General features: G+C 42.2%; 2 protein-coding genes across 2 annotated transcripts in view; one reads left to right on the forward strand and one right to left on the reverse strand.

Annotated features, from left to right (window-relative positions):
- Positions 1-481: 481 nt before the first annotated feature.
- rasl11b (RAS-like, family 11, member B) lies at positions 482-2,754 on the forward strand. The gene is made up of 4 exons (XM_061737078.1): positions 482-752; positions 842-898; positions 1,020-1,096; positions 1,630-2,754. Exons 1-4 carry the CDS (start codon positions 638-640, stop codon positions 2,125-2,127), a joined length of 747 nt encoding a protein of 248 aa, XP_061593062.1. The 5' UTR covers positions 482-637; the 3' UTR covers positions 2,128-2,754.
- Positions 2,755-3,711: 957 nt separating this feature from the next.
- scfd2 (sec1 family domain containing 2) overlaps positions 3,712-25,501 on the reverse strand; it is a 108,944-nt gene continuing 87,154 nt past the window's right edge. Inside the window, exons 6-9 of the mRNA XM_061737079.1 lie at positions 20,370-20,515; positions 15,656-15,790; positions 10,562-10,681; positions 3,712-4,054 (exon numbers count right to left, since the gene is read on the reverse strand). Coding sequence (XP_061593063.1) covers positions 3,962-4,054; positions 10,562-10,681; positions 15,656-15,790; positions 20,370-20,515 — 494 coding nt within the window. The 3' untranslated portion in view covers positions 3,712-3,961. The remainder of the gene's footprint in view (positions 4,055-10,561; positions 10,682-15,655; positions 15,791-20,369; positions 20,516-25,501) is intronic.

Genomic DNA, 25,501 nt, shown 5'->3' on the forward strand with positions numbered 1-25,501 from the left:
AACTGTTTTTTATTGTTGTGTTTTGATGTATTTGATGTAAGCCCAGTGGATATTTAAAGCTTACAGAAGGCTGCATTTAACTGCTGCTATGTCATTCCTGCAGTATTTCTGCAGGTGTTTTGGTCAGTGCTATTATATGTAATATAATATTATATTATTTGTAATTAGCACAAATTATCTGTCCCAATATGATAAAATCCACCACCCCCCCTGATTTTTTTTTACAACTCGAGTACTGATGATTCCCCTCCGTAAGTCTTGTTTTGTCAGTAAAAACAGCTGCAGCACCCACCTGCTGCAGCAGCATTTCCCCGTCACTGTTTTACACTTGCATGCTTACCCACGTGTGGGCGGGGCCAGCCAGCCCGTCAGCGTCCAATCAGGAGCGAGCTCCGCCGCCAGCGTCCAATCAGGAGCGAGCTCCGCCGCCAGCGCTATAAAAGCGGCGAGCGCGTCTCCGAGCAGCAGTCTGGTCGAAGAGCGTCTTAGAATCTGCTTAAACCCACCCAATATCTTCTCTCTACAACCTCTCTAGCAGGGACAGAGTTTAAACCTCACGAAGAGACCCGGACAGCTTTTTCTCCATTCCCCATTTCTTTCTATTTCTCTCCGTTTTATTGGACATTGATAAAAAACGATGCGCCTCATCCAGAACATGACGACCATCGCGGAGTACACGGCTCCTGAATACTCCGGCCAGAACCGGGTCATGAAAATAGCTGTTATCGGAGGCAGCGGAGTCGGGAAAACAGGTAAGAACAACGAGTCAAACCCAAGTCAACAGTTATAGCTGCATTACTGAGTGTAAATGGCTAATATTCGTGTTTATTGTTTCTTTTAGCGCTCGTGGTGAGATTCCTGACGAGGCGCTTCATAGGAGACTACGAGAGAAATGCTGGTGAGTTCAAGAGGATGGACTCCTCTGTGTCAGCTCAGCTGGCTTCAAAACACAATTGTGAGGTGCTAAACTTGTTTTTATATAATGTTCTTATAAATAACACTGTATTTTGTGTGCACAGGTAATCTGTACTCCAGAGAAGTCCAGGTGGATGGAGAACAAGTCACCATCCAGGTCCAGGACACTCCCGGAGCAGAGGTGGGTCCTGCTGCTGCAGACACAGAAATCAGACACTACGCACTTCAGTTCCTCAGGACTGGCTGCAAGATAGATCCCACAGGGGTTCACCTCAAGGAAAAAGAAATAAAACACCGTTATTCACTGTGCGGCTGTTATGATCATTTAAGCTTCTTTTGACTGGACTCTTTTTCCAAAGCCAAACATGAGAGTAGAAACTTTCCTTTTTTCCCCCCTCGAGCCTTTCATTCTGGCTGTCTAATCTTCCATTTAAACTAATGGCTGTCTGGGGCCACAGTAAATGATACCCTGATCCAGACTTCTCAGTCATCCACATCTCTCCGCTCTGCCAGGAGTAATCCTATCGCTCTTGTCTGGCTCACTCAGCATTCCAGTCATTACAAAATTCGAGGCACATAAAGTCGGAACAATCTGGTCTGAATTAGCTCGTTTTTTTTATTTAATTTTTTTTAGTTGAACATAAAAGCGTTTTTGTATAGGAGTCTTCCTGAAAAAGATCTGATTTAATCAACCTCTCTTTCTTTCCTCCTCAGATGACTGATAATGGTATCAGCCTCCCTGACCATGTGACCTGGTCCATCCAGTGGGCCGACGCCGTGGTGCTGGTGTACTCGGTCACAGACAGCCGCAGCTTCGATCTGATCCAACACTTGCATCAGCTGGTGGCTCGTACCGGCGGCGCCAACGTCCCCCCGGTGATCCTGCTGGCGAACAAGGCCGACCTGCTGCACCTGCGGCACGTGGACCCCCAGCAGGGGCCCGCGTTGGCGGGGACTCTAGGCTGCTCCTTCTACGAGGTGTCTGCCAGCGAGGACTACAACCAGGTGCACGGGGCTTTCCACAGGCTGTGCTGCCAGCTGGCCAAGCACCCGCCACCCCCGTCCGGCGCACCACACCCCTCCGCCAGCGCTGCCACGGAGAAGAGGCGCTCGCCCCTCATCCCACGGCCCAAATCTCCTAATATGCAAGATCTGAAGAGGCGCTTCAAGCAGGCGCTGTCGGCCAAGGTTCGGACGGTCACCTCGGTGTGAGGCGACGTGGCGAAGTGGTCCAGACTGACCACAAAGAAGATTCAAGCTTCTCCACTTGTAGCATCCTAACTGAAGAAGACAGGTGTGAGAAGAGCAGCGGTTGCATCTACTTGGCAGGGTGCAGATGACTCTTTGTAAAAGGTAACACCCTGTTGGCAAACGGGAGTTTGTCATGACATGTGACGTGTAAAGAGAAGCTGCAACGAGCTTCATCATGGATTCAGGAGAAGAAAAGACACCTAAGGAAAGGAGAGCTGACTGTGGCTGACTGAGACAAAAACTCTCGATTAAAAATACAAAGAATCCTGCAAACGAAGCTCTCCTGGCAACAGCAGCGCGGGGACTTCTTATTTTTAGCCCATTGTGGCAGTTCTTTTTTCAGACTGCTGCTGCATGGCTCCACTAAATGCTGGTATTATACCAACCACTTCAGAGCCGTGTGTGTGTGTGTGTGTGTGTGTGTCAACATCTGCCAAAATCATCACTGTGGGCAGGGGGGGTTCGGGTGGGGGTGGGGGGGAGCAGCAGACACAGGATGTAGCAAGTGCTGGTCGTGATCACTGATGCACTTTATAAAGGAATCATCCAAAGGGCTTGTTGTTATTTATTTGCTACAGCTTCACTTTGTGCACAATAAAATTATGATTTCAAATGAAATGTCTGTTTTTTTTTTTGTGTCATGCACATTTGATTACAGTGGCAGTAATTATATATATATATATATATATATATATATTTTAACACTATTGTTACTGTATATTTGGTACATCCACCAACGCCACAGAAATTGCGTTTAAACTGAGTCAATGTGGTGTCCTTGGTTAGATTAGACTCCTATCTGAAGGGGGTGACGCACTCATGTTGTCTGGCGCATGAATAAAGCAGCTTTCATAAAAGGGCTCAATAACAATACAGGTAGAAAAGAATAGCGAGGAGACAATAGAGTGATGAATATACAGCTGCTTTTGATGCAAGTCAAGCTAGAAGCTGCTGCAGTGCTGGACTTGAATCAACTTGACTAAAGACAAAACAAGAGGTGATGTAACTATAAGCTAACTGACAGATTTGTTGGTTTTCACAAAATAGAATATGATATTAAACACTATTTTCTAATAAATGTTTAATGTGTATGTAATTACGGTTGGATCATCCATTCAGAAGCTTATCAGTGGATCCTGAGGATCCTGTTACAACCTGTGAGACGCAAACAGGATCCATACAGCTTAATTAAATGATAAAGATTCTAGTTATTCAGTCCCAAGCGTGGAGGTGGGTGAAGCTACCGCGCTCCAGCTGATGGGACTCATGGAGAGAATAAAGCCAGTGGTGGTGGGGATGAGGAGTGAAAGTGAGAATCCAGGTTTCCAGCAATTACTTATGCTAAGCAGCAGCGTGACACCGTTTGTCAGGCTCATTTGTCACCATAAGATGTGGTGAGGTGATGACATTAACCCTAAGTGTATTCTCTCAGCACGCTCTGTCTTTCACACCATCATTTGTAACGAGTTCACACACATGACTGAAAACTGGCAAACAACCGAGTGGCATATGCAAAGAAACAGTCATCACATGGGTGTCTGAAGAGTGAGGAGCTTTATTGGAACTGAGTATTGTATGGATGTGGTTCATGAAAAACACAGCTAGAAGTCTACACCTTCGTAGAATTACGAGCCTGGAATGTTGATTCAGTTGGAAATCATTTCCTCAATTTTTTCCTGCAGCTTTTAAACATAGAAATCTAATTTCTTTGGCTCAACTCGCACCTGTTCAGGCATTTATGGTGCACATGTGCATCCGTGTGTTCACGTCTGTGCTTTTCCTTCATGGTAGGAATTTAGATGCCGATATCAGGCGCCAGCCTGGAGGTGCTGAAGAGAAGCTCAGGGATATCTGTTGGTCTGAGTAACCGGGTCGAGAGAACCAGCACCTGAAGCAGAGCAAAACACACACATTCAGGTTAAACTAGTGTCATCAAAAAAGTCTCATGCTAATACTTTCTTTGGACCACCATTAGGTTTTTATTGGCACATATACTGTATGATATGGCATCACTTTGATGAACTTATCAACTTAGTCAGAACATTTACTTTGACCTGTTGGTACAATTTGTTTATTGATTCTGCCAAGTTCTTGAATGGTGATGGAAGAGTTTCACTCCCGCTTCGAGTTTTATCCAGAACAGATTAAAGACTGTAAATGGAGTTAAGGTGTGGACCAGTGAATCCTGATAATGTAAACATTCCATCAGGGAAGAAATCGATATATTGATGGAAAAAGCTGCTTATACATCATATCCTGGTTGTAACCTGACCTTATTTATTGTAATAACTCCAGATCATGATATCACCCTTGCAGGCTTGTGTGGTAGGCAAAAGGCATAATGGGCGCATTACTTCATCCACTTCTCTTCTTATCTCGGTGTTCCCATCAGTCTGGAGCAGGATGTCAGACTGAGCGAGGTTTGCTTAGTAAAATGCAGGCTGTGACTTTTTGGGATCTGGATTCATCAGCTCACTCATAATATGGACTTTACTCCAAAGTCCGACTTTATTCGCCTCGGCACATTGAAGCTATGTTTTGGATTGGACTCAGTGAAAAAGATGTTTTCTAAAGGCTACACAGTTATCTAGTCCTAGAGTTCTCTTTGGATTTTGTAGGTGGAAAAGCTCTTTCTTTTATCATCATTCATTTTCATGAATTCTACAGACTTCTTTTTCTGATTTTGCTCAAGTGATCTTTGATTAAAATCATTCAACATTTCTTTTCTGACCACATTTCTGCTTACCACATCAGTTAGGGTTAGATAAGTTGTTTTTAGCTAAAACACATTATACTTTTCAACACTTTTCCAACAGATACGTTTTACGTATTCTCTCTGTTAAAGCTAGGTGGGGAGCCTTTTTTTAATTCTTTTTTGTTATGTGTGTGTGTGTCTGAAGTAATTAAATCAAACTCATAAACTGAGATCCACACAGTTCCTTTTTTCTTTCATTATTCATTATAACCCCCCCCTCCACACACACACACACACACACACACACACACACACACACACCCTCCACACTCCCATCAATATGGCAGCAGTGAACAGAGAGTGAGTTGGTCAGCCCTCCCGCAAGAAACAAGAAAACACAGTCGGTCATTTCTCGTCCAGTCCATGGCGTCAGTTCCAGATCCCCAAATCTGATAATCAAAAACACATAATCTGTAACCAGGAAATCACAATCTCTGAGAGTGCAATCATGTTTCTCAGTTATGCTTTTCTTTTCTCGCCACCATTTCTAAAACCATCTCTGTTTCCAAACTGTCTTTCTCAGATGCGCTTTTTCTTTTTGCAGCTGCAGGTCTGATATGAGTCAAATCAGCGTCGCTAATACAGTCAAACGGGAAATATTCTGAGCGTGGTAGCAGCGCGCCCGGAAAACCTTTGGGACGTCACATCCCCCCAAACAACTAAAATGCATGAAAAACTATGCTATCGTCATATCAGTTCATCTATCCATATATCTATCTTCTCCTTTGATCTATCTATCTAGCTATCCTTTCATTTTTTGTCTTTTATTGTATTTATATCGTTTTTATTTATTTTTTGTGTATTTGTTTGTTGTTTTTGTTTCTTGCGTTTTGTACACAGCATGGCTCATATCAGTCATTATAGCATCAGTTGTCTGCTTTTCTGTGCAAAAGTCCTGTTGAGATTGAGGTTGAAGACAATTTTTGGAGAATCTTGTCTCCATCTCTACCATGGCTATGTCCAAAATGTTGAGCAGAGCTCTCTTCAGAGCCCAGCCAGGAGTCATGGAGTCTTCTGCATGGCCTACAGAGGACATAACTGCACCTGCTCCTGCTCCTGTGAGCAGCGAGCTCATTGCTCTCTTTCTTGTATTAGGTGGTGCAGGCGTGCTGGTTAATGTCTCTCCACATCTCTCATCTGCTTCAGAGCCTGCAGAGATGCACCGACGACTTCTGAAGCACAGCACAGGTCAACAGAATGAGCCTGCAGCATGGCATTTGCAGACTTCAAGGAACCCAGAACGTTTAGGAGGAATTTTCCTATTTCAAAGAAGTGATGCTTCCTTGATCATCAATAGCCCTGATGCCTCTGTACACATATCAACAGCAGCAACAACAGCGGCTCCGTCCTCTGTAACCTCTGACAGGGACACACCAATCCGGGACACACCAATCCGATTACCGACCCACAGTCCAGTCGTTTAAGGGAGGTAACATCATAGTTCTGTGACACGTAATGATGGTGACAAAATGAGTGCAGTGATCCTGATAGATCATAAAAGGTTTTTGCACATGGCTCTGCGTGCATTGAATGGACCACTGCCAAGTGCAGCTGGTGGTTATAGCAGTGGATATAAGGAATATCCTTCCCCACCTTCTTTTGCAATAAGGCCTGAACCCCACAGACCTGACAGAAGCTCCATCATAGCACTGACTGATACATTCAGCTGCACTATAGCCTGAGTCAGAAAGATGCTCAAGAATTTGGGTGGAAATTAATTCAGAATTTAACTGACTGAGGTCAAGCAGACCAATCAGGTGTTCCTCTGGAATGCCTTTACAGCCAAATCTAACCATCACTGTCAGATCCTCCACATTGAATCCTTCCCTAGGTCCATCACTTTTAATGCAAAGCAGCTGGGCTGGGACAGATGTGGACGGCGGGGGCTGCGGTGCTTGTGCAACTAGAACTATAGGTGTACTGGTACTGGACTTGGCACGGAGTTTGTGCCGAGTCGTGGAGCAGTATCACCCGACGAGCCGGGTAATGATTCGGTCTCTGCTGCTGCTATTGCTGTACCACTGCTATACCAGTGCTGACTTTAGCTTTAGCAAAACAGAAAATCTGTGCCTAGTCGACTCGGTTCAATTCAAATTAAAAAAGAGATCGATAGAGAGACGGGGAGATAACGAGAACACCTTGAGAGAAAAAGTAACCAAATAATTCCGGTGACGGACGGCGGACGAAAACTCAGAAAGGTGGCTGAGCTCAGCTGACGGCGGTGCGTCTGTGTGCTCTGCGTGACTTTGAGTGAAACATGGAGTAACAAGCAAGTGCAGCGACTGGCCACGCCTCCCGTTGCATCTACCAATCAGAGAGCGCTCTGACCATTTTTCTTGAAATTTGGGATTTTTTCATGCCACCACGTTTGGGGGGGGGCAGTCCCAGCATCTGGCTCATGCCTATATCTGGCCCCATCTACCATGTAGAATATTAAGTGAAAAGAAAATCAGTAGGTTTTCCTGGTACCAGGTGGTGGTGGTGGGGGCAAAGTTCTCTTCTCGAGAGTCTGCCCAGTTCAAGTCTGCCCACAAACAATGCCATTTCCTTATCTCCTCATGTTGTAGTGCGGCTGCTGTCTTGCTCTCTACTAGGCGCTGGATGGACACAAGCTAGTTATTTAGGGCGCTAACTCTGTAGACATCTCAGCAGCCAAATACAAAGTCATCATTTTCGTGACATGACTGCACTCATTTCTTATCATTCTCTTTCTGTTTCTAGGTTGTTTTGGTAGATATTAACCGACAACTGTAGGAACTGTGACTTAGTGGTTAGCACTGTTAGCTCACAGCAAAAAGGTCCCCGGTTCGACTCCCTGGCCCGGCGGGGTCTTTCTGTGTGGAGTTTGCATGTTCTCCCCGTGCTTGTGTGGGTTCTCTCCGGGTACTCCGGCTTACTCCCACAGTTCAAAAACATGCGTAGTAGGTTGACTGATGATTCTAAATTACCCGTGAGTGTGAGTACGTCTGGTTGTGTGTTTATGTATGTGGCCCTGCGATGGACTGGCGACCTGTCCAGGGTGTAATGAGCTGGGATAGGCTCAAGCCCATGACCCTGCACAGGATAAAGCGGGTATAGAAAATGGATGGATGTACAAACTGCTCCTTTAATATCAGTGACCTAAAACTGCGTTTTGCATATGGACAAGAAGCCAAAATGCAGTTAAAATCCTTTTCCCTTGTCCTTGTGTAATGTGGACAGTGGTCACAAGGTAATTTGGTTTTTATCCCACCAAAGCTCAGCTGATAACTAGAAACTATTACAAAGAAAAAACTCACATTACAAACTTGGATAATGACAACTGTGCAAAATTCCACATATGTAATTTCATACTTGCAAAGCCTCAATCAACTAGAACTGCATGGCATATCAAAGTCTATGTCTGTATTCAGGTGCAGGTTGAGTAGAAAATGGCACATCAATATCTCAAATATCTCATAGCTCTAGAGTTTGAATAAGTAGTCGACAGTTTTCCTATGCTGGATAAGAGCTCCATTTCCCTGGGACAGTGTTGCTTTAACTCTAGGTCAGCGCCTAAACTTGGAAGCGGGTCTGTTTTTCATGGCACCGGGAGCACGCTTCGGGAAGAATTTTGTCCGAGTCCAAGACTGGGACTTTTCAGTGGAACTGTTCTTAAACATCTGGTTCACAGACATCAGCCACTGTGCTGAAACACTTGTGTCTACAGTGCGTTTCACATGTATACAGGAGTGTTAAGAGCGTGTGTGGGCCAGCAGGTGATTGTGTAAGCTCGACTTCATTCAGTTCCCCTGATTACACAGGGGAAGCTTTGATCGCTGCCAGGCCTCTCATTGCCTCTGTCCTACTTCTTAAAGCCTTTATTAAGACAAACCCACATTATTCAGCCTGGTGTCCAATTTTGTCTTTCTCAGACCCCCTCGTGAGCAGAGAAGGCGCATTCATCTGCATGTTTTGTCTGTCAGTGTGGATTGCATATGTAATAAGCACTTAGATCACCCAAACACACAGGCAGGCTTGGGGATACAAATGCTTGCGTATGCAATCATTGCATCAATACATGTAAAGATTAGATGATGCTCTCTCACCTTTTCACCTGATCTGAGCCACCTGTGTATGTGGGCCAGTGATTATGTACGATCATGCAATCGTATCCTCTGCCATAGTTTTCCACGGTTAGAGAGATGAATCGATTTAATCAAATGTCAATTAATTCTAAAAGCAACCAACCGCATGTTAACGATAGATGTAGAGGGTTTAACTTCTACAGATTTGCATTTCTGAATGCAGTTGGATAAATGTATAAAGCTTCAATTACAATAAGAAATCCTTATTAATTAAACATTCACACTAATTTTTAGTATAATAAAAGATATTGGATAGGAGTGGTGGTCACTGCCCTCACACATCAACTGGCAGTGAATTGTTTCTTTTTATACTTTCTTTAACTTTTTTGTTCAGTTAAACTACTCATAAGTGAGAGAAAATGGAAGAAAGACAACATTGCCTACAGTTATGATAAAATATTGGTTATATATGTTCAAAAGCCTTAAAGTGTTTTTCACCTAATTACATTTCCAATGTCATCTTAGCACTTACAAAAGGCTCCAGGTTCTGTTTAATGTACTTGACTATTTTTCATGGTATTGAATCAAATACTGACCTAAATGTGCTCACAGCTCTTCAGTCCTTTGCTATGACACAGACCCTTCTGTCCTTGTAATGTGCTCAGTTATTTTGACCATGTCTGAACTGTATTTTCTCTTATTAACTGAAGTAATGAAACATCTGTGGCCTGTAAATTGTCCCTCGGATAGACGTTTCCACAACAGATGGGTTTCAAATACGTGTGACAAATACAGGTTCTATCTGAGGTTGATTCTCACACAAAAACCTCTGAAATGTTATGCTCATTTCTATATTATCATTTCCTTCTAATGTTCAAAGGAAAACTTGTCAACATTTTTTTTGGGGAAAAATATCACATCTGGAATCATTTTTTTTTTGTTTTAAACACAAAATACTTTTGATTGTTGATTCAGGCAATTCAGACAATTCACTTGCTATGATTTACAAAGGATCATCCCATTAAAGATACCTTTTTAAAGTGGTTGATGTCGTACCTGATGGACAGAGGAGTTTCCGTTAACACAGGCAAATATTTCTCATCTACAGCCCTGCTCACATGTGAAGTTCCTCAAAGCCTCGTTCCAGGCCCACTGTCTGAGCATTTTCTAAGAGCATTCTTTTAGATAAAGAAGGTGTTTAGATATTTCAAGACAGTATTCAAGACCAATTTCTTGACATTGGAATTTCATTCAAGTACAGCTTGTGATCCTAATTTCATCCACTGTGTTTTAATGGGTTTTAAGACTGCTATTTCAATGCATTTGGCATATTTATTTATTGGATTTCTCGTCTTTTGCTTCACTGGTGTTTTATGTAATTGTATTTTATTACGTTTGGATTGTGTAATTTTCAGTTACTCATATTCATTAGTACTTTGAGTGTCAAAACAACCATGTGCCTCCCAGGATCAAACCATATCATGCCATCAACCATTCCATGACAGAAAAAGTAAAGTAATTGGTGTTAAAGCAAGACAAAAAAAAAAAAAGGTAATCTGAAAGTAAAATCATGCCAACTCTTGTGCCTTCTCACCTGAGCTCCTGGTTTGTGAGCGGTAACAGTCTCTCTGATGAGACGAAGCTCTGAGGGTGTGACTCCACCAACCATAAACAGGAAAAGCAGATTGTTGTCGCTTGGGTGTGGACGGCTCACCTGGAATGAAAATGAGACAGTCATTTTATTTTCAGGTCGTCAGAGTTGTTGACTCTGCTTCTTATTATCGACAAGTCTTTAAAAAATAACCAATATTATCTAGGAAAAACTTTTAACTAGGAAATACTACAAAATCTCCCCTCCATCTCATCATGCGTGCTTCTGTGTGTGTCTTATTGCAGACTCCCTGCTCAGCTGGACACCTGTGGTGTTGTGATGCTGAAGACAGTGGACTCAGCAGTCACTTTGGCTGCAAACAAAGCTCGGATGGTGAAGACTCCCCACACTGGTGTCATGATGGCCGACACGTGGCCATGAAAGCAGGTGTACACACCTGCTTTCCTACAGAACACATGCAGACACAAACAAATGTCCCGCATCCTCTGTGTAAGGAGCCTCCCACAGACTCAGGATTTGCTCAAACGTCCCTTAATAATGTCCTTCAAAAGCAGGATCAAGTCAAATGGTTCTGCTGACAGCGATTGGCTGTGGGCAAACAGCGGCAGGGTTCCATTGGCTGCAGCGCAGCAGCCGGGACAAGCCTGTAAATGCTAACCGAGCAATCAGAGCCGCAGGGGGTGGACCTGAGGGGAGAATGGCTGTACACGTGAGGCAGCAGAGGGCTGCTGTGATGCATGTTAAGGATGGCTCAACGTGTTTCTGGTATCAGAAGAACAAAACAATAAGAGGGAAAAAAAGGTGTTAACTAATGTTTTCAAGTCTAATCTCCTGTTATTCTGTTCAGTTTCGACATTGACATATTGGCACTGGTTGACATTTAAAGCACGCCAGCTCCATGTGAGAGCCTGCGTGCATCTATATACACACTGTTTGAACCATGTGCACAGCCATGAGATACACAGGGAGGGAAGGGCTATGATCTGAAAGGTGCTGCACAGTCTGGAAATGAAGAAAAGAAAACATGGATCTCGCTACCAGTCTTCAGTCCCCTTTGACATCATCTTCAATTCACATGTCAGAGACGATGAAAAAAAATCTTTTCACTGCCATCCATCCTGTCAGTCGATTCAAAACAGTGACCTTCCTACTCTGAATAGATGGTGTGTGTGAAACACAGCACAATAAAACTAAATTCAAATATGCTTGATGCTTTGATGTGGTTAAATGCTTTTGAACTCTTTGGAATTTTCAATTTCTATATTTCTGTACAAATATGGCCTTAAAAAGAGAAAAAGAGAACTTAATAAATAAATACAAAAAAGAGGGAAAAATACACTTAGATGCATGAAAGTGAAATGCATGCATTAAGATAAGTTTCATTTAAAGTGTTTTCCACGAATGGGTTGAGATTCAGGTGTTAGTTAATGTCTCAGATTTATTTAATGAGTTTGACCTCCTCAAAACAGGTATGTGAAGGAGTGAATCTTGATGCAAGCAAACTTTTCATCAAGATTCACTCCTTCACATACAAGGGTTGTTCCTGCACATCAGTCACATGCCAATACAAGTGGGAATAAAAATCCTTTCTAGGTAGTGGCTGAGTGACAGAGATTTCTCCTACTTCATCATCATAATGGTATGAAGAGTAACGTTTGAGCAACTTGAGGCCACAAATGGGAGAAGACTGAACAATAATGTGTTCATGGCAGGACACCAAGGAAAAAGCTGCTGTTATTCAAAAGGAGAGAATCCATCTGGCTCAGCATCACATGAATGAACCAGAAAGCTATGGGAACAATGATATTCAATGGATGAAGTAAAAAACCTTTGGTGGAATTCACTAATCTCCTTCCTCCAAACACAACACAGCTCATTTTAACCCCAAAAGAATCCTGTCCTTTCTGGAAGACGGTGAGGCTGTTATCATGCTGGCTCCTACTCTGATGTAAATGGGCCAAGATTCTTATCCTCAAGTTCAATCACAAGTGAGCGTGGGTCAAGGAGCATGATTAGAACCTCAAACACACAGGTTCTTTGACCAGAGAGAGATTGAAGAAAATACAGAGCTTTGGAAAGGTGAATTAAGTTCAGGTGAGGAAACCAAATAACTTCCCAGAGTAAACTGTTCAGTCTAAAGGTATGCACCCAAATGTGTCCTAGGAGCTGTGCAGGACTGATAAACAGCTCCAAGAAATATTTACTCACTATCATTACTGCACAAGAAGTACAATGTAGAAACACTGAGTGGCAGATGAAGGCCAGGATTGATTATTTTTAAGTTGTTCCATTTATTGTTATAATAAGCTACTTTTATTTTCAGTACTTAAATGCAGGTAAAAAGATCAGTTCAGACAAGCTGTAAATATACTCTATCACAGATATCAAAGTGAAAACTTGCACTCATATTTTTCTTAACACTGGCTCAGTTCACCTACGGTGTGAAAGCATCAAATGTGAGGTTCAAAACTAATTGCCCCACACGATTGTGACTCACTGAGGGCAGACACACATGCTGGAAGTTGCTGTTATCTACAGGATCACAACTGATGTCGCTTTCTTGAAAGCTAAAAAAGGGCAGCTGGTCCTGATTCTCAATTATTTCTACCGACACAACAACAGTTGCTTAAAGAAAGCTATAACCCATGAAGTGGCCGACCTTTGCTGGTGTCAGTTATACACAACAACAGTACTTACAGTCATCCAGAAAGCAGATATCTTGTACAACTGGAACTCTGTTTCAGCAAAGACTAAACATGGCAAACCAGACACACAAACAATTTGGTCCCAGACAGTTTGAAACGGCAGTCCCAAGCGATACTGTACAGTGTACAGTATCGCTGTGCAGTTACAAATCAGACAACAGAGTCCAGTGTGTTTGAAGGCATTAACTGTTCAGTGTGTGCTATGGTGAAAAATAGAGGATTTATGGATGGGCCGTACTGCATTAAAACGGTGCTCCTATAGAACACCCCAGAGCCAGAGGTTTATTGGCCTAGTCTGCCTGACTGTATAGTTCATGTGCCAACTGCCTTAATTTATATGAAAGGGGGCCATGGTTACACAACCGATCCAATTTCTGTCCCTGGGTAATCACCACTATGTGAGAGAGCCCAGATGTGGGGTATTCAGGCTGGGGTCTTTGAGCTGCTTGGTGGACGACGCCGATTAACCAACCAACCAACCAACCAACCAACCAACCAACCAACCAACCAACCAACCAACCAACCAACCAACCAACCAACCAACCAACCATCCAACCATCCATGGTGGGGAGAGACACTATGGATCCAATAAAGTTCTTTGAAAGAAGCAGCTGGGGACTTCATGTGAGGACCAGTGTCTGTCCTATTGGTTTTTGTGAAAACAGTCCAACTGTAATGCTTTACTCTCAGATTTGATTTACAAATGCAGCCGTAGTGAATTACAGTTTTTTTCAATAATTTAGTCAATAACATATTCGTAATTCTAACCTGGGCTCTAAGTGCTTAACAATGTGTTTGTCACACTCAGTACGTTTACATGCAGCAGTTCAATCGGATTTCTGATCGTATAAGACATCGTTCGGACTTTTAAACTGCATGTACACCTTAATCCGATCTACTTTGGACCTATTTCGGACATTTAATAATTGGATAGCAACACCTAGATAATTCGTTCAGAGTCGGAATTTTAACGCCATGTATACGGAGACATCGTATATTGCAGTCTGCGCATGCTGGAGAATTTCCTCCGGGGCATTCACCCGGAAGTGAAAGGAGAAGGCGTGTGTTTAATAGTTGTTTAAACACCAACATGGCTTCAGAAAGTTCAACTCACTTTTGGACGGACGAGGAGACCTGGTTCATGCTCCATCAAATACAAGAGCTAAACATTTTAAAATTATTTTTTTTTAAATTTAAGTGGAGGTCAACCGGAAGTGGCTCTTTGTTGAAATTGTTACCATGGTTACAGCGCCACCTATAGCGTCACGGAGTCAGCCATGCTCTGGCCATTTATCCGATTCTCTGAACAGCATGTAGACTCAGATTTAATCTGATTCAAGTGATTCGGTCTTCTGGATGTCTTTATCTGATACAATCAGAAATTCGATTTCTTTGCTGCATGTAAAGGTACTGACTGACTCACAGAGTCCTATCTCAAACCTGTCTGTCTCCAACATTCAGAAGAAGAAGCAGCTGAACAGACTAAACCAGAACAAAGCTGCAGGTCCAGATGGCCTCAGCTGCAGAGTCTTGAATGCCTGTGTGGAGGAGCTATGCAGGATTCTAAAGCATCTCTTCAACCTCAGCTGAACCTCCTTTTTTTGGGCCCAGTGCCCAAAAAAAAGGTGTGTGATGATAGTTTATCTAACATCACACATCATGAGTCCTGGAGATACTTTTATTGGTCCACCCAAGTAAGAAAACAAGCACCTTTCAGGACCCACTGCAATTTACACATCACCATTGGATTAAACCTGAATACACCATCAACCACCTGCTTCAACAATACTGCCATCTGGACAAAGCAGGAGGTACCGTGATGATCACATTCTTTGATATCACCAGTGCATCTAACACCATCCAGCCTGCATTACTACAGAAACTCCAGAAGACACAGGTGGATGCCTCCATAATGTCCTGGATTACTGACTACCTGGCAAACAGACCACAGTTTGCATGACTGAATGGTCGTGTGTCATCACCAGGCAATCAGCAGCACTGGAGCACCACAGGGACCTGTACTCTCACCATTTCCCCCTCACTCTGTACACCTCAGACTTCCAGCATAAATCAAAATCCTGCCATTCCCTGATGTACTCAAATGACTCCGCAGATGTGGGGTGTATCAGAGTCAGACAAGAGATTGAGTGCAGACTACTGGTGCACTGTTCTGTGTTTAGGTGTGGGATGCGATCGTCTCCTCTTGAACGTGAACAAGACAAAGGAGATGATAGATTTCAGGGAGAGCGCAAACTCAAATCAGGTCACGTTCAAGCAGCTGAAGGGGACGTTATTTCTCTCCACAGCAGGCAACAAGAAAATATGACCCCCTTACATGCACATATATATGCATTCATAAATAATAACCTACCTTCATGAACATGCTGAAGCCGGTCTTCAACAGGTCTGTGAGCCCTCCAGACATGTGCTCGATGTCGGGGCATTCAGGTCGGTCTGGGCTGAAGACTTCCTCCAGGATCTGTCGCAGGAACGGCCGATACGTGGCCTGCAAAATGGATTTTAATAAGCAAAAATAACAAACCCAAAAGACATCCGTGGTGATAATACAGTTTTATTTAAGTGTAGAAATATGTCAAGCATTAAATTTTACACCAACTGTAGGAATATAAAAAAATATGGGTAAATTGGATGAAGATCTGCTAGAATCAGTTTTTTCATAGCGTGCCCTGAGTTTACCCTTTGTGTGGTCGTATGAATGGCTTTGGGTGGGTGAGACGGTAGTTATAAACAACTCTGTTGAAGCAAACAGCCCGCTGACTCATGAGTCACTTCAGGAAGAGGAGCTTAAGCACCTCTGCCACCAGGACAGAAGAACCATGCTCTATTAAATGCGGCTAAAAACAGTTCTTTGGCTAATCATGTGTAGGCGGAAAGGGGATAAATTTATTTTAGACCCAACAGTTGTCAATATTATTCAACTATAAGATGATGCAATTTCTTTTTTATATTTATCCTTGTTTTGTTTTTTCAGCCATGCCAGCGATGCCTTTAATTATGACAACAACAGCAACAGCTCTGAAAAGTCTCAACATCAAATAGAAATGTCAGAAACCTAAGCATGGACCACTCAGGACTTCTAGGTACATGAACACATCACCATATGACATAACTCGCTCTCCTGAAACAGACATCTGCCCTACTTTCCTGTAGTTTTGAGCAGCCTTGCTCTCACACTGAAAAATCATTTCTCCTCCCACTCAGTTTATCAGAGAAAAGCGAGAGTTGGAATCAAATATGTCCTTGGAGAAGCAGCTGAACCACAGGGGCTCGATTAAAATCCCAGGTGACTTCTAATATTCTGAGAAGGTTCTTTACAAACAAAGAAAACTAAACAAAAGAAAAAAAATAATGTTGCAGCTGTAGCAAGAACTCAGGTTGTTCTGCCCAGATATCTGAGACAAAATGTACAATTGTTAGCTCTCATAGCTGAAAGATTAAGAAATCAAGGCAGATGTTTTTCTTTTCTCCATCAGAGACGTCTGAGGTGGAGTTAGGTCTGTTGTGAGAGATCAATACAGAGCTAGCTAAGACTTTGCAGAGATTTATCCGAGTAGTCTGAATAGCAGGAATCTTTATATAAACATACTGAATATGTTCCAGTCCTGGAATCCTGCATAACACTTTTCATCTAGATGAGATGAAAGTCAGTGACACTTTGAGGCTCTGTAGAAATAATAGGAGGAAAATAAAAACAAAACTTCACCATATTCATAAAGTTAAAGAAGCATCTGAGCACTCTGACTTCTAAAAAAACCCTGCTGATTCAAGCATTAAAAACAAACACACACCTACACATACAATACTGTTCAAATGCTAATGGCCACAGATGTTTCTGTCCACATTCTTCAGACACCTCACAGCTTCCCATTTCTCTCATAACTGTGGAGCAGCCATATAAGGACAAGGAAGCCCTGCACTCCAAGTTACGTAAACTGATGTATACCTGCATCACTATCCCTCTGATTTATGAGTCAATCTGCCTAAGCTAACCTCAGAGTAAACTGTAATGATCAGCGGCAGACTCAAACAATAGTGATGCGGGTGTAAACAATCAAATATAACCTGCGGGCGTGCACCACCCACTCTCATCTGATCTCTGAAAGGCTAGAAGCATTGCCATTAAATCATTAACTCCAACACCTACATGATAAAAACAATGCTTCTACTAGTCATATGATAATGGTGGTGTTTAATTATTCCTCTGCACATACCCACCCACCTTTTAAGGTGAGGTTCAGGCTCATCACGCTGATTTTATTGGCAGTAATAGATGAGCAAATTCATTTTTCTAAACATTGTAGTGGAAAAAAAAAACAGAAAGGAAAAAACAGACTGGAATGTCTTTTTGGTCAGACAAATCAGTATTTGGGATCCAAAAATAAAAAAAGGGCAGTCCACACTGTTATTAGTACCATGTCCAAAAAAGCCAGAGTCTGTGAAGGTATGCATCAGTGTTGCATTTCTCCATTGATGAGGCTTTGGAGCAACAAAACCTGCTCTCAGGAGAACATCTTCCAAGATATGCTCATCCATTTATCAAATCCTCGTTCCAAACGCAATCAAAGTACAAAGTGTTAAAAGCTTTACTGTCCGACTTGTTTTGGCATTAGTAGTTGCAGGTCTGAAATGCAGTGAGATGAAACGACGTTCAGGAGACAAGAAGCGAAATATCTTGACTATTTGCTGCTGAAAATAAAAAATAAAAAAAGTCTAAGTAAATGTAAGAATAACAATTTCACTTAATCTTTCTAATTTAGGGCTCTTGAACCATAAATAAGTACACTCACCCGTCTTCTGAGTGTGGACTTGAACGAATTACTACCCTGTTATTATGGTTTTAACTGGTTACATAACTCTCCCAGTTTGTCTTTAGTGCTGATATTTCAGACAACCAGGGAACTCAATACCTGCCCCTTTGCTGATGTCTGTATATTGGATCAGAGTCCTGCCATTACAGTTTGCATCATTCATACTTTATAATTATTTTCTGAATTTCAAGTGTTCAGTTCCTCAGATCGTAACATATGCTTTGGAAAATCCTAATTTGATGCAGTTCAAATATGAATAGGCAGTGAAAGGACACCTGCTTTCTGGTCTTATAATTAATTATGACTCAAACCAACAAAGGATTACCGGTACTGAAGCCAACAGATGAACTGCACCGTCCTAATTAACAACCTGATTATTTTTAATCTTACTTTTTGCGCTTTTTGCTCAGCAAATGATTTAGCTACAATGAGACACAAATCACAGTGTATGAAGCATCACTTTGATAAAACGGCCACCCAAAAACACAGAGAGAGCTAGGAAACATATCAGATAGCTGGTGCTCAGCACCGCTCATGCAAAAATACTGAGAAGAAAACATGATCAGACTGAGGTTTTTCAGCATCTGGCAGGATTGTATTTCAGGCTTTGTGGGAAGCTAAATTAAAAACTTACATAACCAGGTGAATAAAGGAGACGCCAGAAAGGGGTTGTGGCCCAAATGTGCCCACATGAATATCTGGCCATATACACTTGATTGAAAAAAGGGGATGGAGGATTATGACACTGGAGCGTCAACTTTCTCTTCATAGGTATCACATTACACATTACATGCTGCTTCGCTCACATAAAAAAGAAAAGAAAAGATGACACAGAACATCTTGATCTCCCTATATTTTTTTCAATGAACTTGGGAAGCCTGCATTATAAGAAAGTCATCTTTGTCAACAGGTATTCGCTCTATTGGTGCAGGAAACACATTCATCTTTTTTTTTTGGCAGTAACTGCCAGAACTCAGACAGCTCAGAACATTGAAAGACTGACAAACATCCTGGTCCTGATGGAAACACAGTGCTGCTTTTATGCTTTTACACAGTCATGTCAGAAACAACTTGAAGACGTATAAGACATTAAAAAGAAATGAAAAAATCAGGTCCTGATGAAGTTTTAAAAGAGGTAAATAAAACCTTTTGGAACTGGGGTTGTGAGACAGTCACCCGTACGGGCTCACGCTCAGTCTTATGGTCAATCAACAAGCAGCATAAGTTGTTACTGAGAGAAAACCCACGCAAGCATGGCAATTTAACAGGCCAACTCCACACCTCCAAACCCCCAGCTGTGATCAGTGCCAACCGCCGAGCCACTGGGATGCCCGTTTCTGATAAATCAAATGTAAAATTCTGGCATAGCTCAAAAACACCTCATGTCTGCTGGTATGGAGTTTCATTAGAGCACACAGCTGTGGGTAACTTGCACCTGTGTAAATGCCCCCATAATTGTCAATGATTTAATAATGACTACATATTATTTGACTCTACTTATGTGAGGAAAATGATGCCAAATCACAGTTGGTACACATCGCTACAGCAGGGCTGAAGTTAAAGAGTCTGGTTGTTCGGACCTGTCAGTAACTGAGAACATCTGGAGCACTACAGGACGAGCCCTGCGCTTGAATCCCTCACTGTATATACTGCAGCATACATAATCCCATGGAGTTTTCATAGAATATTTGAAACAGGGTGAGTGTTGGTGAAACACTTAAATAAGTTAAAAACATTTAGTCTTTAAATTTAGATTGAGTGAGAATGAGGTTTTGTATGTTGTTGCCTGAGAGTTGCGTAAGGGGCTTATGTAAGGACTGGGGAGAATGAGTCAATCACCTTATCTTAGGATAAGATTTACAAGCAACCAATAAATAACAAAATGAGAAATGCGAACCAGAGGTGGAAAGGAAATAGAAGCCTCTGTTATAAATTGTTTGTTCAAGCGCCAATGAAATTTCAAGGATGTTTCTTACACTTTGATGTCTGTTTTTATTTTTTTTTTTAAATTTATGCCCATATCCAACACACACAAAGAAAAAAAACTTTACCTGACTAACTTTTAGTCTCCTCAGCTGCAACGCCATAAAAAACCCAGCGTGAAGTTGAAAATGTCTTACATGAGCCTTTTGTGGACTAAATGTTCAGTTCTGCTGTTACGTGTGCACTAGACAATAAATAAACGTGGCACCGGAGCAGTGATGGTGGTTCATATGTGATATGTCAGGGCTTTCTCGTGTGTGCACTGTGTCTGACCTGATGGACTCCATCACTGGCGGTGTAGACGGAGCGCAGCTGCTTGAGCTGGTCTCTGGTGCGGCTCAGGCCTCTGAGCGTCTTGAACATCCCCTCCATTGCAGAATGGACCCGTTCTGTGCTCATCCCACCGGAGACGGTACAACCTGATTAAGAAGAAAGAACAAATGCAAACTCCTCAGTTTTAAAAGCACATGTGGTTAAAAAAATGGCCATAGAAGTATATTAGTAACGCTTGTCTGAATCGGTGGAGTGACGTGTTTATTTGTGCACAGATTTGTACACAATAACCACACATCATGCTCCTTCTGGCCTGAGCAAATTAGGATAAACGTCAATAAAACACACATGGCATGATGTATTTTGCAGGTCTTTTTCTCTGCTGGTGTGCACTAAAAACCAAATAAGATATATAAAAACAAATGCTTTTATTTGAGGAAACCAACAAAAACTAAGCCAGAACTGTGGTTTCATTTGGGTTTTATCAAAAGGCCGAAGTTGTTCCTGATAGCAGGCCTGAAACTTTGCTGACGCAGCTCTGTGACTGTGTTTTAATGGATGATTAGGGTTGCAGGGCACTTTGTAAACCCTGGCTAAGATCAATAGGTGCTTAACGACAAGGGACCTTTTGACATTTTCTGACAGCTTTATAATGACTACAACTTAAGCTCTCACTTCCTCCCAGTCACAGGCTGAGAACTAGGTCCTGTCTGAAGATTAGACTGGCCCAGTCTGTGATTTAATCAAAACATAAAAATGCATGTGGACCAGAAGGAAAATAAAAAAAAAGAAAGAACAAAACTTGCAAACAGAACTTTTGAGACGATGACAAATTAACTTCCATTTTACCTAAATAGAGAGAATCAGCTTTATGTGAATTATGTCACCTACCAAAGCACGCCAGAGTAATGTGCACCCTTGTCCATTTAATGTGTTTTACTATGTTGACAATGATCTCGTACAATTCTGAAGGGACAGAATGTCTGAAATGATTTTCCCTATTTGTCAAAAGAACAACAATGAAGAAGGGCAAGCAGCTCTTAGATGCTGTTGGAGTGCAGGTACAGAGTTCCCAAGGAGGTCTGAAAAGGAGCTAAATATCTCGACAAAATTGCCAGTCTCCTCTTGTTCCACTACAATGTCACCAGTTCTGAATTTTTTTTCTACTGAGTGGAAAAAAATGGTTGTGTGGCGTGAGAATGTGTGGAAAGAGGCTCAGGTTAAGCGCCCTGAACCTGTCTGTGCACGTGCGATGAGCGTAAACTGAACAATTATCCATCTGAGCGTACATCGTAGATTAAATCCAATTCCACATGTTTTAGTCCTTAAAGCTGTCGTGTAGTGAAGACAAAGCTAAAACATTAAACAGAAATGCTTTGGTCACAGCTAGAATATATTTGACAGCAAAACACATGCACATTTGGTTTCCATGGTTTCTATGTTCAAATCTCAGTAATTATAATCAATTTGGAACTCTGCTTCTGGTAATTTCACAAAATTATTTCCATCTTTTTCAGCACATTGATAGCTGTGTGTGCCTATTTCTAACTTTTTTTTTTAAAGAGGATGGAAATTTCATGCCTTTATCTAATAGTGACGGTGGGGATGGGGAAAAGTGGGGAAAGAAAGTACGATAAAGAAAAGCAGTACACGCATATAAAAGCCAAAATGGAATTCAACACTTCACTTTTTAATTTCCTTTCACAAAACCAGGTGCGCGCTGTTTTTGAAGGCGAGAGAGCGGATCAAAACAGTTAAGCTGTGTGGTGGACACCTAACCACCGAGCTGAAAGTATGAGGGTCTCCAAAGAAAAAAAACAAGAAAAAAAGGCAGCTGAAGATTGTTGGATAACTCTCTCTAGCCTGACGACTTGTCACACTGTTCTGACAACAACATCAGATACACTTGTCACCATGCTGGCGAGCACTGAACTAAGAAACCTGGAAATGTCAAAAACACACAACAGAGTGTGAGCTGCTCTTCGCCGACGGGAGGCGAGTTACCAGGAACTCCATCCTCATCGTCTATGACCGACTTCTGCTGCTGCAGAGTACAATCAAACTGTGGAAGCTCTAAAGCACTTACTTCCAGGTTACATAACAACAGATGAGCTCACATGTTGAACATCTGAACGAAAGCTAAGCCAGACACAGATACATGTGAGTAATATGTGAGTTTTAGGGATAAGACTAAACATGGAACATATGGTAAAAATCTAATTGTACATCCTGATTATAGTGACCGTGATCTAATGTAAAGCAAGCCTACGGAGTGTAAACTCAGTTATCTCACAGGCAACTGTTATCGTCTTAAGATAACCCACACAAGGCTGAAAGCCGACCTGCAAAAATACTAGGTTTTATTTAACTTGGCGTACGGTACACTAAAGAGTATGTTGAGGAATAAGCCAGTATCAGCACAGTTAGGTAAGGCACTCTGAGCAGCTTGGCATTTTCAGGACTTAGTCCCTTTCTTTTTTGTTCTCCGTTAGCTCTTCCCCAAGCTCATATAGATGATATCAAATTTAGCACAGCGAGTCTTTGTTTTGAGTTGCTGCCTTCAGGAATGTAAAGCGTCTGGCTCGCTGGCTTGCCCTCCTGTGCTGCCCGGACAGAGAGGTAAACTTTTGGGAAATGCAGCGAGGGTGAATGCGATAACTGTGAGATGTGGGTCTTATCTTTCCACATGCCCGAAGATGAGAAAAGCATCCTAGAAAAACAACTGAGTGCAAATGCTATAAGAACGAAAAAGAAAAGAAAACACAATAATGTGGATTTCAGGTTGATGAAATGGAGTGCACGTGTAGATAAAAGGAGTGGATCGAACTGGGGCTGCACGGGATTTGAGGGCGAGGCAGGAAGCGATGTTTAAATCAGTTTGAATCTCGTGTGCCAGCTGCAGGAGAGCCGGTTGACTTGCTGCCAAAGCATACAGTGCAGGTCCGGGGGTGGGCGTGGGCCTGCAGCAGGCTGGTGATGCAGGCTCCCCCGAGGCAGTCTGCGGTCTGGATGTTGATCGTGGCATTAGAAATCACGGGGAGGAGCGGGACAAGGTGTTGATCCACGGACACTCAGCTTGCCTGCGAGGCTGAACACCTGCGTCTGCATTCAAGTCACGCGGCGCGTCCATGTTACCGACCACACGGCAGCACACCCCATCTGAGGGAAGGACGTCATCTGACGCTTTCCACTAAACACACCCCACCAGAAATATGCAAACTGAGTCCCGGATCGTTCAAATCCTCCAGTATAATTCCTCATATCTACATGAAAACATGGTGAAGAGTAAATGTGAAGTTATTTGAACATCTTTGCATACAGCTGAGTGGAAACGGCTACGGGATTTTTCTAGATGGAATCTAAGAGATCCAATCCAATCTGGGTAATAGAAACTCGTGTAGTGAGATCTGAGAATAACCTGTGATGCTCTCAGAGAGGAGGGAACCAAGTGCAGCAGCACAGAGGAATGCGTCACCTATGAATGCAGCTAAGAGCTAAGAATAAAAGGGAACATTACACAGTAGGAAAATAATTCAGTCAAATATGACAGTGTTGTGTATTAAAAACCTACATGAATGAACCAGAGCTATTCAAGTCCATCCAAGTGGGTGTAAATAACTTTTATTTCTTTTATTTAACAAGCTGGCACAATTTACTGGGGTCATAACTAAATGTCTGTAACCTATTGTAGTAAAATATAGAATTACAGCAAACAAGCTTGCATTTAAAAAAAAAAAAACAAGTTCCTTCTTCCCTTTCAGTGTCTTTAGAGCTCGTTTTACAGCGACTGGTTTAAGGGGATTAGGGCTAACTATCAGTTCTGCTCCCCCTCCCTTTCTTTTTTTGAGGAGTGCACCTCTTGAGATGTGTCATGCAGCTTTGTGCTGCCCACTTCAGAGGTCCATCAAATACAAGAAGATGTGAAGTTAAAAATGATTGACCGTGACAAAACGTGACAAAACTGTCTGTGATGTCACAGAACTCTGCAAATGTGAATGCCTCAACGGATGACTGGCTTTTCAAGCCTCAAAGCACAGTGACAGGGTTGTTCTGTGTAAGATAGTCTATTTCATCTGTTGGTCACACCAGATGCCTGCTAACATGCACAAAAGCAACCCCCCCCCCCACCAAAAAAAGCCCATTTTCTTCTCAAAAACAATGTCAAGGTGGAAGAATCTAAATAATAATAAGACAAGTGTCTTGCCATTTTTTCTTAAATCTTAACCAATTGCTAATAAAAAACAAAACCATGTTACACCAACTTTTAGAAGTTCCCATCTATAGTGCTTGCTCCAAAGCAGGCTCTGAAAATTATGCATGAACGGAAAGGTTCAATATTTCATATATTTTCAGCTGGGTAATGCTAACTCACTAATTTTTACTGTTTTAGTAAAACCTGCTCAAGCGGTAAAAATATCAATAACTTGATTTAAAAAAAATGAACAAAGAAGCAGGAAATACAAGAAAAAGAAATCAAAGCAAAGTGGAAGCATTTGTGCTCATTATCGTCACTTTGCCATTCTGCTCACAGGAAATAAAGGCCTCTACTAAGGAAAACGAAGGAACATCAAATTAGAAAAAACACAGAGCGTTTCCTCAACAACCCTCAAAACACTGCAAAAGCTCACCTTCTACGCCTGAACCCACAACCAAAACTAATCACTGTACTTATCAGTGGAATGTAGACAATGAGACTACTTATAAATATCCCAGCTTATTTGGAAACCCGAACAACAATTCTATTCTGGTCCTAGAAAAGAATGAGAGTACGTGCTTTTAAGAGGAAGACAAACAGACAGAGAGGGAGACGAAGGACTGCAGAAGACTGTTTATGTTAAAAAGCAATTTATATGAGACGGAGTGATCCTGTGCAGATGGATGGAGATACTCGACTATTGAATCTCAAGATGAAATGGAAAGGTCCCTTTCGCTCTACATGATGCTGGATGCCATGGAAACCGCATCACTAGGTCATGCAGTCATCAGTTGCACGTAGTAGAATCATGAGATTGACGTGAGTAAAGCACTATAGCCATGCATGTTAAACTGCAGGAGGCTGCAGCACAGTTACCTCCAGTTCTATTGGCATAAATACAACATGACAACATAATATTGAACTAATCTGTACCTTT

Source organism: Cololabis saira, chromosome 13 (genome assembly GCF_033807715.1).
Source record: "Cololabis saira isolate AMF1-May2022 chromosome 13, fColSai1.1, whole genome shotgun sequence".
Lineage (NCBI taxonomy): Eukaryota > Metazoa > Chordata > Actinopteri > Beloniformes > Belonidae > Cololabis > Cololabis saira.

What these genes read in the sequence shown, in the direction of transcription:
- rasl11b (XM_061737078.1), top strand. Translation starts at nt 638, where the DNA reads ATGCGCCTCATCCAGAACATGACGACCATCGCGGAGTACACGGCTCCT. An exon ending in AGACTACGAGAGAAATGCTG is followed by an intron (nt 899 to 1,019) that starts GTGAGTTCAAGA and finishes TTGTGTGCACAG; the next exon opens with GTAATCTGTACTCCAGAGAA. An exon ending in AGGACACTCCCGGAGCAGAG is followed by an intron (nt 1,097 to 1,629) that starts GTGGGTCCTGCT and finishes TTTCCTCCTCAG; the next exon opens with ATGACTGATAATGGTATCAG.